Source organism: Penaeus chinensis, chromosome 26 (genome assembly GCF_019202785.1).
Source record: "Penaeus chinensis breed Huanghai No. 1 chromosome 26, ASM1920278v2, whole genome shotgun sequence".
NCBI classification, from domain to species: domain Eukaryota; kingdom Metazoa; phylum Arthropoda; class Malacostraca; order Decapoda; family Penaeidae; genus Penaeus; species Penaeus chinensis.
In genome coordinates this window covers 16,629,181-16,641,680 of record NC_061844.1, presented here as the reverse complement: position 1 = coordinate 16,641,680, position 12,500 = coordinate 16,629,181, and the positions used below count along the sequence as shown (strand labels likewise).

General features: G+C 34.6%; 1 protein-coding gene across 1 annotated transcript in view; it reads left to right on the top strand.

Annotated features, from left to right (window-relative positions):
• LOC125038969 (uncharacterized protein KIAA1143 homolog) overlaps positions 1-12,068 on the top strand; it is a 13,232-nt gene extending 1,164 nt beyond the window's left edge. Inside the window, exons 2-4 of the mRNA XM_047632685.1 lie at positions 8,148-8,210; positions 9,590-9,716; positions 11,747-12,068. Coding sequence (XP_047488641.1) covers positions 8,148-8,210; positions 9,590-9,716; positions 11,747-11,952 — 396 coding nt within the window. The 3' untranslated portion in view covers positions 11,953-12,068. The remainder of the gene's footprint in view (positions 1-8,147; positions 8,211-9,589; positions 9,717-11,746) is intronic.
• Positions 12,069-12,500: the final 432 nt, after the last annotated feature.

Here is a 12,500-nt window from a genome sequence, read left to right as displayed (position 1 = left end):
TTGGAATTATTGTCTTTAATGTTGGATTTCAATTGGTCCGTGCATCATTTCATCATCGTCATCATCATCACCATCACCATCATCATTATTGATGTTTTTGTTATCACTGTTATTAACTGATGCCATAATTTCATTATTATTATTATTATTATTATCATAATCATTATCATTATCATCATTATCATTATCATTATCATTATCATTATCATTATCATTATCATTATCATTACATTACTATTACTATTACTATTACTATTACTATTACTATTACTATTACTATTACTATTACTATTACTATTACTATTACTATTACTATTACTATTACTATTACTATTACTATTACTATTACTATTACTATTACTATTACTATTAATTGTTATCACTGTTATTAACTGATGCCTTAATTTCATTGTTATTATTATTATCATTATCATTATCATTATCATTATCATTACTATTACTATTACTATTACTATTACTATTACCATTACCATTACCATTACCATTACCATTACCATTACCATTACCATTACCATTACCATTACCATTACCATTACCATTACCAATACCAATACCATTACCATTACCATTACCATTACCATTACCATTACCATTACCATTACCATTACCATTACCATTACCATTACCATTACCATTACCATTACCATTACCATTACCATTACCATTACCATAATCATAATCATAATCATAATCATTGTTATTATTCTTATAGAAAAATGATATTGCTTTTCACTAATTGATACCTTAATGGCATTTACATCAATTTCATATCCACTGCAATTTTAGCTTTTTAATTATTTTATATTTTTCCTCACTATTACCTAATGATTTTATAATTATAATGTCAAAAATAATGATAGCAGTGTCGGTATTAATAGCATTTAAAAAAATAGTTTTCCTAAAAATTCAAGAAATGGGGAAATTAGGTGGGGTTGTGTAAGGCCCACTAATTGAATCTTTGGTGACCGAGCATTTGTGGAGTCATTTGTGTGTAAACAAAATTCACAAAAGACTACATTGGACAATGCAGGGTTGATTTATCCTACAGATACACTTGCGGTGACTTTTAAGACTTGCTGTTGCTTCCATATCTTAGGCAATATAGGGAAAGAACAGTAAGTCTCTTGTGTGTATTTAGTGTCTGATTTATGAACTTTGGTAAGATGGAAGCTGTAGACCACAGTGTTTTGCTTTGAAAGAAGGGACCAGTCCAAGATCTATTTTGCTGAATATATGTGGTGGAGGTTAGTTGCTCTTTGCCTAACCACCGATGACGTGAAAGCCATGGCAGTTGTGGGACTTATTTGAAGCCGGATGTGGTTCTAGGGTCCATTTTATTCTGCTGAAAACAGTTATAGAGAGGATACTGTTAGCAATTACAGTGGTAAGGAGTAAAGTGATTACTGTGGCCTTCGCATATACTGGGGCTCCAGCAAATGAGCATTGAACCTTCACCATGTATAAACTGGGAAAATGTAGCTTTTAAATCTCCCCTGCAGCTGTCAAATAAGAAACCACTTCATATTCTATTTTGCCAAAATATATTTAGCCATGTTTTCTTGCCTTTAACCAGTGCTGTGAGTGATTTTTTTTTTATAATGTCATGATGGTAATCTCTTGATACTTTGTGTAGAGTTACTCATTACTTTTTCTATTATGTAATTATGTTGGCTCTGTTTCATCCAGATCCATTTGAAACTTCCTGTGATCTGTGATGGATGGTCCACAATTGTAAGACCATTGCATTAAATATCAATGTATGTAGAAAAGGTATGAATCAGAATCAAAATGGGTAAAATATATCTCTTGCTTTAGGAAGATATTCATTCTCATTCACCTTTTCTACATTTGTCAACATGAATACAGTTTATTCTGCAATGTATGTTTTGGCAAGAGAGAGCTTGTCCTGGTTTCCTGTTTGACAATAGATTACCAGAGAGATGTACAAAGCTTCATCTTGTTAAACATTCATGATGGAGGTTGTTGGCTATTGATGATGTGCAGACAGAAGTGTAGATCAAACTAACTACTACTAACTACATTTAGGAGTCTTCTAAATATCAACAGAGACTGTGTTGGCATGTATTCTTGCATGCACTTACATGGGGCAGAGACGAAAAGCAAACAAACCTCGACCATTGTATTCAAGCAAGAAGAAACTTTGACTGATTCCTTAACTGATGATATATTGCCAGGGATCTCTGTGGGTTTTCTCTTGCCAGGATATACTTGGTAGTGGTTTGCCTTGAATTGTAAGAATAGGAGTGTTTATTTGTCAGTTGCCTTAGGACTCATATTGCAATGCATTGTGGAAGAAGTTGAGTTAAAAACAGTTGATGGCATTTACATTAATCTCATAATCCTTGAAAGTTTGTTTTGTTTTGTTTTGTTTCGTTTCATTTCGTTTCGTTTCGTTTTGTTTCGTTTCGTTTCGTTTCGTTTCGTTTCGTTTCGTTTCGTTTCGTTTCGTTTCGTTTCGTTTCGTTTCGTTTTGTTTCGTTTCGTTTCGTTTCGTTTCGTTTCGTTTCGTTTCGTTTCACTTAATTTCATTTCATTTCATTTTATTTCATTTTACTTTAATTTACTTTTAAGGATTGGTTAAGATGCAGTTACAGTTGTCTGTTCTATTTTAAAAATGGGAATAATGTAGTGAACAAAATTGAAACATTTCCTAGTTTGTTTACCTATTATAGCTTATGTATATATATATATATATATATATATATATATATATGTGTATATATATACATATGTATATATATATGTGTATATATATACATATGTATATATATACATATGTATATATATACATATGTATATATATATGTATATATATATATTGTTTTTATTTTTTTTTCCCATTACCTTGGAATATTTGTACAATTTTGTAAGAAGTGCTATAATCTTTTGTTTGAGTAACCTTTGATTCATTGCATACAAATGTCTTATATCCTAGTTTAGGGCATAATTCAGAATTTCAAACTGGGCTAAATATGTATGGAAGGCATGAAAAATCTTTATACAGAATTTCTAGTACAAATATCGCATTATTCTGACTGAAATGACACTCATACAGAATATTATTCATTATTCATTCCTGCATACTACTGTGTCATATTCCAGTGATTTCATACAAGTAAGTTATATGATCCAAGACTTGATTCCTAAAAAATTATTTGGCTCATGGTTGGGTGTGCGAGACATCCTGAGGATTGGGACATAGATACCGCATCTCATGATATTAATAGTTGTCACCCTACGTCTCTTAATATTCACCATGATTTGATATGATACCAGCCATTACCAGGGGTTACTTGAAATGGATTTTAATTTTTCTTACGACTATTTTTTGAATGATAGAGGCACTGTATATTTTTGAAGGTTGTAAGTAATAAAAATGTGTAAGCATTTGTGAGAAACCACATGCTGCCTGCAACACATGACCAATCTTAGGGTTTAGTGGGTGATGTGCTCTTGGCCTTTTCTTTACTCTTTACGTTTTTGCGTCACTTTGCGCACCAAGGGACGGCTTATTGTACTTTTTTTTGCAACAGATTTGGTGGAATTCATGATTATTTTGTATTTCTTTGTTGTATGGTTGCTATTTATTATTTCCTAATTTAAGACTGTGGTTGATCTGATATTTCTAATGTAAAATATGAGACTGAAATCTATCAATGATAGTTTATTTAAAGCTATTCATTGATTTGAAGATTCATATCCTATTTATTTTTTATATTTTGTTAAGATGTGACAGTGTTACAGTAGCTGTGTAACTATCAGTGATTCACCAGATATTCATACAGTAACAAAGACTGTGAGTGTGCTTGCCAGATCATGTTGGCAGGTAGTATTATGCAAAAAGGGAGGTGTTTAAAACAGAACACTGAGGTATAGGAATTATTTGGTGCTGTGGAACCAGTCTGAATGAAATGAGGCTTGAAAGAAGGTATGAATGAGAAAGGCTAGTCCACAAGGCAGGCTATGTAACTGACTTGACAGTGTTGCAACACCATTTGTCTTGGTGAACCTTCATGGCTACTGAAGTTGGATTATGATAAAAAAAAAACTGCTCTGACATTTGAAGTGTAGAAGTAGTTATGGATTATGCAATGTGTGAGATGTATTTAATGTATTTTGATCAATTTTCTTCCAAAATACTTGACCCAAGGGAGTGGTGCTTAAGTCTCATTACAGTTATACACACATTGACTGAACTACCTCAACTATAGTCTAGGGTTAAACCTTGGGGTGGATATTACCTCTGCCACCCTTCCCAATCTTGCCCCAGCTAAAGATGATCTTTAGGTTACGAGGCTCTGCATCTGCATGCAGGGGCCTCTGGAGACTGCCTTGCACACTTTACGCAGAATTGGCATACAGGGGATCTTATGGTAGGTTTGGGTTCCCCTACTTCCCATCACTGGCAAGTGGTTGCCCTTTCTCTATGGAACCCACAGTCTACTTCACGTACTGTGTGGGAAGGACTGGTGTGTCTATTTACTTGATGCACTGACATTGTATATGGGAAGCCTCTAGCAAGGATTACCAAAAGTTACCCATTGACCCTAGGGAGCTGGGAGGCAGGAGGTGGTATGAAGCCAGAATGTGATTGCACACTTGTGGCTCATCGCTTTGTACCTCCAGGGCCTCCTGCCATTTTGAAATCCTCTACAGCTAAGCCTAGGGCCGCAAGGTACCCAGTTGACATGGATGGCCATGGTGAGGCATTGCAGAAGTCTTGATGATGGAGAAGCTATGCACTGGCTCCCTCTTTTGCACCAAGCTTGTCGGCAGTGGCAGCTGTGAGGTATTCAAGCACTTAACATTAACTTAACCAACTATCCCTTTATATCACACTAAGCGTGAAGCAGTTTCATGTTTTGAAATCCTTTCTAAAATCCTTCTCTCCTTGTCCTATCACACACATTCCTGCTTAAATGAATTAGTGAAGTACAGGTTTGTGATTTGCCATGAAGGTAAGTATTTTTTCTCTCATTTACCAAATCAAGGGGAAAAAATACCAATAGATAGAGCACTAGTAGTGTATTTTTTGTTTTTCTTTGTGGTTGGAGTTTGGCATCTCAGATTTTTCAGCGATATTCATTTGACCCCTCTTCACTCCTCTTAGTGTGTCTCTGACATCATACGGTGGCACAGCTATTAACACTATCAAAAGCCAAAGAAAGAACTGCAGATTGTACAAGCACGTGGCCTTATTCATATCTGTGTTTGCAATTCCCTCCCAGTTATGATTTGTCTTATCAAACATGAGGGATTATTATTATATGATTTATAATTTTTTATGGTTGATGGATATTGATTTGTTTTGTGTGTTCTTGAGCTTTGTGTAATTGTGTCATGGTGCAGAGAATGATAGATCATGAAAGAACATTAATTTCAAAAGGTGCAAGCTTATCAGGGTTTTTTTCAGTATAGCATATGTAAAGTTGTGTCCCAACCTGGTTGTTATTATCCAAATTGGATTATGTTTTTGGGAGGTGGACTTTTTATCTTTCCCTATTCATTAATGTGTCTTATTTTCCTTCACAGACAAAAAATTGATACAAAACTATATACTATATTCTAGAGTTTCAGGAAGTAGAATTCTATATAATGTTCAAGCCAAGTCCCTTTTTTAATTTCAAAAAGTCAGAAGTACATGATTTAAGCAATAGTCAGTAGTTGTATGTCTTGTTGAAAGCATGATTGCTTCATTAATTCCCACTTTTCTTACATGAAAAGTTTGGGGATTATGCTTTATAAAAAGTTTTGATTACAGGAATTTGTGTAGTAGGAATAAGATAATAACAATGAAAATGAGAACGATAATGATTAGGATTGGTTATTGTGCTAGTGAAATTAAAATAGATTGATTGATTCATATTTTTCTAGTGGTAGAAATTTCAGCAGAATAATTTTTAACGGGAAAATAATCAGAAGTAAAAGATGCAGAATACGTCTTCCCGGGCGGCTTTCCGAGACAAACTTTGGATTGATTTTGGAGTTAAAGGGAAAGTTGCTTCAGAGTTTGTCGTTTGCATAGCCATTTGCATGATCAAAATCCACGGGATGAGTTGCAGATTATAAAAATGCTTATTGTTGCTTGTTCTCGTGAATGGGATTGCCTGTCAGTTTTCAAGTTTGTCTGTCTGTCTGCGTGTGGAAATGTCAGTTTTTTATCTTTTCTATCTTTTGGTATCAATGCATGTATCAGTGTCTATTACTTTATGTCTGTCAGTCTGTCTGCCTAGGTAAGTATCTGTCTGTGTATTCTGTTACTATATGTTTGTCTGTTTAGGTAAGTAGCTATGGGTGTTTGTCTGTCAGTCTGTCTAGGTAGATAGCTATCAGTGTCTGTCAGTCCTGTCTATCTAGATAGGTAGCTATCTGTATTTATCTGTTGGTATATCTCCCAAGGTAGGTCGCTATCAGTGTCTGGATGATCAGTCTTTCTGTCTGTCTAGGTGGGTAGCTATCTGTGTCTGTCTGTCTACCCTTGTGTATATTTATGTAATTTGTACTTGTAATTCGAGCGTATCATTAACATCTGTGCAAGGATAGCATTAGCGTTCTGGAAATCAGAGGTTCAGTGGTTTAGTCAGCTGGCAGTTGTTTGGTTGGTCAGCCAGGTGGATGGTTATTTCATTTTGTGGTTCATTGTATGGTTCTTTGGTTGGTCGTCAAGAAGAGGGTTGTTCCATGATATGGTTATTTGGTTGAACAGTCAGGTGGATGGTTGTTTCAGTCAATGGTTGTTTGGTTGATTAGTTACGTGGTTCGTAGGTGTTTGGTTGGTGAGGCTATTGGATGGTTGGTTTGTTGTATGGTTGTTTGGGTTGTCAGTCAAATGATTAGTTAATTTATCCTATGGTTGTTTGGTTGCTAAGTCCTTTGGATGGTTCTTTCATTTTATGGTTGTTTGGTTGGCCAGTCGGCTGGATGGCTGCAATGACTTGGGCGGTGTGATTGCCCATTCTAGTGAATAGTTCGTCATTTGGATGCATAACTGTATAATAGGTTGGATTGTTAGTGGAAGTGTGGTTATTTTTTGTCAGTCAAATTGATAATTAGCTTTAATTGTGAGTGTTTTTATTATTATCATTATTATTATCATTATCATTATCATTATCATTATCATTATCATTATCATTATCATTATCATTATCATTATTATTATTATTATTATTATTATTATTATTATTATTATTCAAGAAGGAATGACAAGCACCAGGTATTATAAAACATATGATATTTATTAATTTTTCAAAAGTTTAATTAGGTTAAAGCCTGACAGTAATGAAACAAGAAACAAAAACATGTTCTTGACATTGATAATCTTATGTCTTAAAATTAAATCTTCAGGGAATGCTCCTAGGATGTGGAATTTCAGAAAACGTATTGTGAAGGAAATGTGATTGAAATTTGATTTAGTCATGTAAGTAATGATAATGATTATCATAATCTATGGTTTGGTGACAGGCTGTTGTGACTTTGCTAAAACTTCATTTATTTGATTATTGTGCTTGGTGATTACCATATGAGCACGGTGGATGGTAATAACATTTAAGTTCTTCCTTGAATTCTTAGCTGAACTTCAATGTTTTTTCTCTTGTTTAAGGTGTTTAGTAAACCATAGAAAATATTGGTAAATTTTTGTTTATTTGGAGCTGGATTGATTCTTGTGAGTCTGAAGAAATGGAATGTCATAATTATCAGCTTTGTTGTTATTGTTATTATTATTATTATTATTATTATTGTCATTGTTATTGTTATTGTTATTGTTATTGTTGTTGTTATTATTATTATTATTATTATTGTTATTGTTATTGTTATTGTTATTGTTATTATTATTATTGTTATTGTTATTGTTATTGTTATTGTTATTGTTATTGTTATTGTTATTGTTATTGTTATTGTTATTATTATTATTATTATTATTATTATTATTATTATTACTATTACTATTACTACTACTACTACTACTACTACTACTACTACTACTACTACTACTACTACTACTACTACTACTACTATTACTACTACTATTACTACTACTTATATTATTGTTATTGTTATTGTTATTGTAATTACTGTTATTGCTATTATCGTTATTATTTTTACAGTTTGCAAAGATGCCTGAAGCGACAGACGAGGATCTTGATGACAAAGACGACGAACTTCCTCAGGTGAGTTGTGTTTGGCTGCATGCCTTTTGAAATTTCATTTGGAAAAAGAATGTAAATGAAGATTCAAACATTTCAAAATGCAAGGTATTAAATTATTACCTGGTATTTTTATTTCATTTAGCATTATTTGATTATTTTGATGATGTAACCATTGCAAGATCAGTGGCATATCGTGCATAGGGAGATTCATATTTTTTGGGGAACATTTGCCACGGTACTTTCTGTTTAGTTTTGAAGCCTGACCTTGATTTTTTTAACTACTTAATTATAGAAGATTCATGTTTGCTATTAAAGGATTAGGAAGTTATCATTTAAGAAAGTAATGATTTCTACTACTGTTTTGATTTGCTTCTTATGCTTTAATGTCTTTGTTATAAGGAAATGGATTTTTCTCATTTTCTCATGGCTTTGTCCTTGATTTATGCTGCTTTGATTATCCTCATAGCCAATGGTATCCAGCATAGGATGTATGAGGGAATATGAGGTTTCCTTATGTTCCAGTTTTTGGAAATGTGATAACTTATGAGGGCTATGTTTTTTCATCTATCCTGGATGGGTTGCTTAGTTTGATTGGCAGTGACTCGCTAAGAAATTGTTGGGAAGTTATTTCTTGTGATAGAATTTGGTTTTTAGTTATGTTTTAGAGCTGAATTGTTGCACTTTAGCATTTGAAAAAGCTTAACAAATAAAAGAAGAGTTGAAAAGAGTGAATTGGAGTTTATGCCTGGGTTTACTTTCAAGGTTATGTAGGTATTCACAAGTTGTTTTTTCTCTTTATGGAAATCGTCTCATTTTGGTTACTTATTGTCAGGGGTGCTAAAGAATTTACGTGTTTGTGTATTATATGGAGGATGGAAATAGCAAAAGATATTTTTTTACTTTGATAAAAATCAGATATCAAAGATTGGGAATTATCATGATCATTGTTCTCTGTCTCTATTTCCACTCCTACATGGATGACAAGTTTTTGTTGACCGATTGACTATTTCTATTATTTTCTGCTTTTCAGTAGTTGTGGGAACACTTCTGTAACTGCTAGATCATTGGAATGTACAATTTCATACCGGGTTATCAATTGCCGTTCTCTACTAACGTCTACACATTTCTTTATCCAGTTATTTTCATTTGCCCATTTATATATGTCTATCATTCCAAATCTCTGCTCATTATAATTTATTCTGGGTAAGCAATTGCAAGAGCACAGAGAGCTTGGTAATTTTATGCATCTTGTGCTTCTGATTTTCCCTCAAGCAGCTGACTCAGCATACATCCTGACACATTGGGCTGCTTTTTCCATCTTTGGCAGGTATGTTACCACCCCAGCAATTTTGCCCCAGACTACAGTCTATAGCCTCTTAGTAATTCATTCATTTTTGCAGGTGGTGAGTTTAAGGTCTGGTGACTTGACGCAGGAAGAATACGACCAACTGCGCTCAGAGGGCAAACTCGACGACCTATTGGAGGAAGGGGAGGGCGAAGTTCAAGGGCCAAAAACAAGAGAAGAAGGTAAGGCATCTTAAAGTTGTAAAGAGATATGTGAATAATGAATTATGATTGGACAGTAAATAGAGGTCCTTAACACAGTGCTGCTGGCTGGGAAGGGTGTGTGCATTCATGTTCTCTCAGATTTTAGTCTGTCAGTTGTTTTAACACATAGATGGATCCACAAGAACTTAGTCACCAGTTATTAGTCCTTCTACTTATCGGACCTGTTTTTTCTTTTGTTGATTTTTGGTGAGATTCTTCTTTACTCTGTATTACTATTTGTATTTAATTATGTTATGATACTCATAATGTCCATAATGGCAATAACAGTATTGATATTAATAATATTATAATTTTTTTTTACAAAATTTCAAGGAATGGGAAAATCAAGTAAAGTCATGTAGACTCCTTAGACACTTGTCAAGCCATCTGTATATAAACAAAATTCACATAATGAAACTAAAGTTTATTCTACATATAAGCAATGGGTTAATCCCTTGTATCCAGTGGTATCCTGTTGGTAACCTGGAGTTTCCTCTTGCCTGATCTTGTCAGTGTACTAGGTGCTGGATTGGACACAGGCAGTCTCATTCCTCCCAGCCAGAGTACAGGCTCAGAAGAGTTGTTGGTGTGGGAAGGTTTCTAATAAAAGTATGAATTCTGAGATATTGGACGAGTGACTCGCTCTGTATGCATTGCAAATCCTGACTTCCTTTTTTGGGTTAACAGTGATAATTCAGTTTTATGTCATGAACTCCCTCGGGTAAGGGTGAGGATGGTGCCTTCTTTTGCAGTACTTTGGCTTTAGCAGGTGCAGACTGTTACCCTGAGTGAATGCCTTTCCTTTTGATCTCAGTCTATTGGAGCAGGATTCCATCACTCGCACTGTGTGGCCGACCCTCTTGGTCCCCGGCCATGCGTGTTACCACTGCAAACTTGGCAGCTGGCCTTAGCGAGTTAACAGTACAAGGGGTAAACAAAGAGGCAAAAGTGAGACATCTTGAAGTAGTGAAGACCTAATTACTACTTTGTTAACCAATATGTTACATATCAGTTTCAGATATGTAATTACTGGTTCTTAACTGTTGAATAACAAGCTGTGAAGACCATTCCGTTCTCTTTTAAAGTTCAGATAATTGAGGAGGCTTCATAATCCCTGTCAAGAAAAAATGGATACAAGTGATAGTCATTAAAACTATTTTATTGCAGATATAGAGGGTTAGACCAAGGACTCCAAATTCGTATTTGTATTTGTTCATATTTAGATTCTCTGCAGTCATTTGTAATTTTGTACCAGCAATTTTTATTCACGTATCTACAGAGGAAGTTTGTTTTTTCTGTTATAGTGTATGGAGTGAATGAAAGCTATATGAGTATTTGTATGATATGATTAAAAAAGAATATTCAACAGTTTATTATAATGATGGATGTTTTATTGGCTTAAGTTTATCTGTTCCTTATTGCTGATAAATTTGCCTGTAGCTTTTGATGTGACTAGAGATATACTGGCATACTACTGTTAACAAAATGATTCTGTGTATGATATTTTTCTCTTTGTTTTGTGGTGCTCGTGATAAATGTGTTAGTATTATGTATATGAGTGGGACTGTTACCAAAGGATATTATGGTCTATATACTCATTGTTTTGACAAGATTACTCTTTGACAATTATTCTTTGGAAACTTCACAGTGAATAGATACTGAAATGGTTGTTTATGCGAGCAAGAGTAAATGCTCAAAAGGTTTTACTATATTTTTCTCTCTCTGACTCTGTCTCTCTCTCTCTCTCTCTCTCTCTCTCTCTCTCTCTCTCTCTCTCTCTCTCTCTCTCTCTCTCTCTCTCTCTCTCTCTCTCTCTCTCTCTCTCTCTCTCTCTCTCTCTCTCACACACACACACACACACACACACACACACACACACACACACACACACACACACACACACACACACACACACACACACACACCCCTATTGTCAAATTTAGTTAAGAATAGATATTCCTATTTTTCAAAATTATGTCAACCTCCTGACTGGTTCCCCACACTTGCAGTGGACGCACCGGCTGACGGAAAGATAATTTTCCGTAAACCGGCGAAGAGAAGTGGAGACGAAAAGGATGGAAAGGGCACGGAGAAGAAGCAAAAGGGAGAGGATAAGAACGAGAAGCGGGAGAAGAAGAGCAAAAAGGAGAAGGAAAAAGAATTGAAGAAGATTAAACTTTTATCGTTCAATGAAGACGAGGAAGAAGAGGATTGAAGATTTTTTTTTTTCCCCCCAAATCTCGGTTATTATTGTTTTTTTCTTTGTTTGGCTAAACAATTTGTAAAACATATTGTTAAGTATTTTTATAGAAATACACTGGATTAATGTCACAATAGTATTTTATTTTTTATTTATTACAAGCATGTTCTGTTAGCTTGAAATATATCGTTATTAAAAAAAAAAAAAAATTATTGTAATGGAAATGAGAGAAAAATAGCAATATCAAATATCCAGGAAAATATAATGAAATAATTAAAAGACAAGGGATGATGAGTGTAAAATTCCTCAAAGCGTCACCGGTCTGATTAATGGAAATGTTTATCTCCTCCTCTTCCTCCTCTTCCTTCTCTTCCTTCTCTTCCTCCTCCTCCTCCTCCTACTCCTCCTCCTCCTCTTCCTTCTCTTCCTCCTCCTCCTCCTTTTCCTCCTCCTCCTCCTCCTCCTCCTCCTCCTCCTCTTCCTCCTCCTCCTCCTCCTCCTCCTCCTCCTCCTCCTCCTCCTCCTCTTCCTCCTCTTCCTTCTCTTCCTCCTCCTCCTCCTCC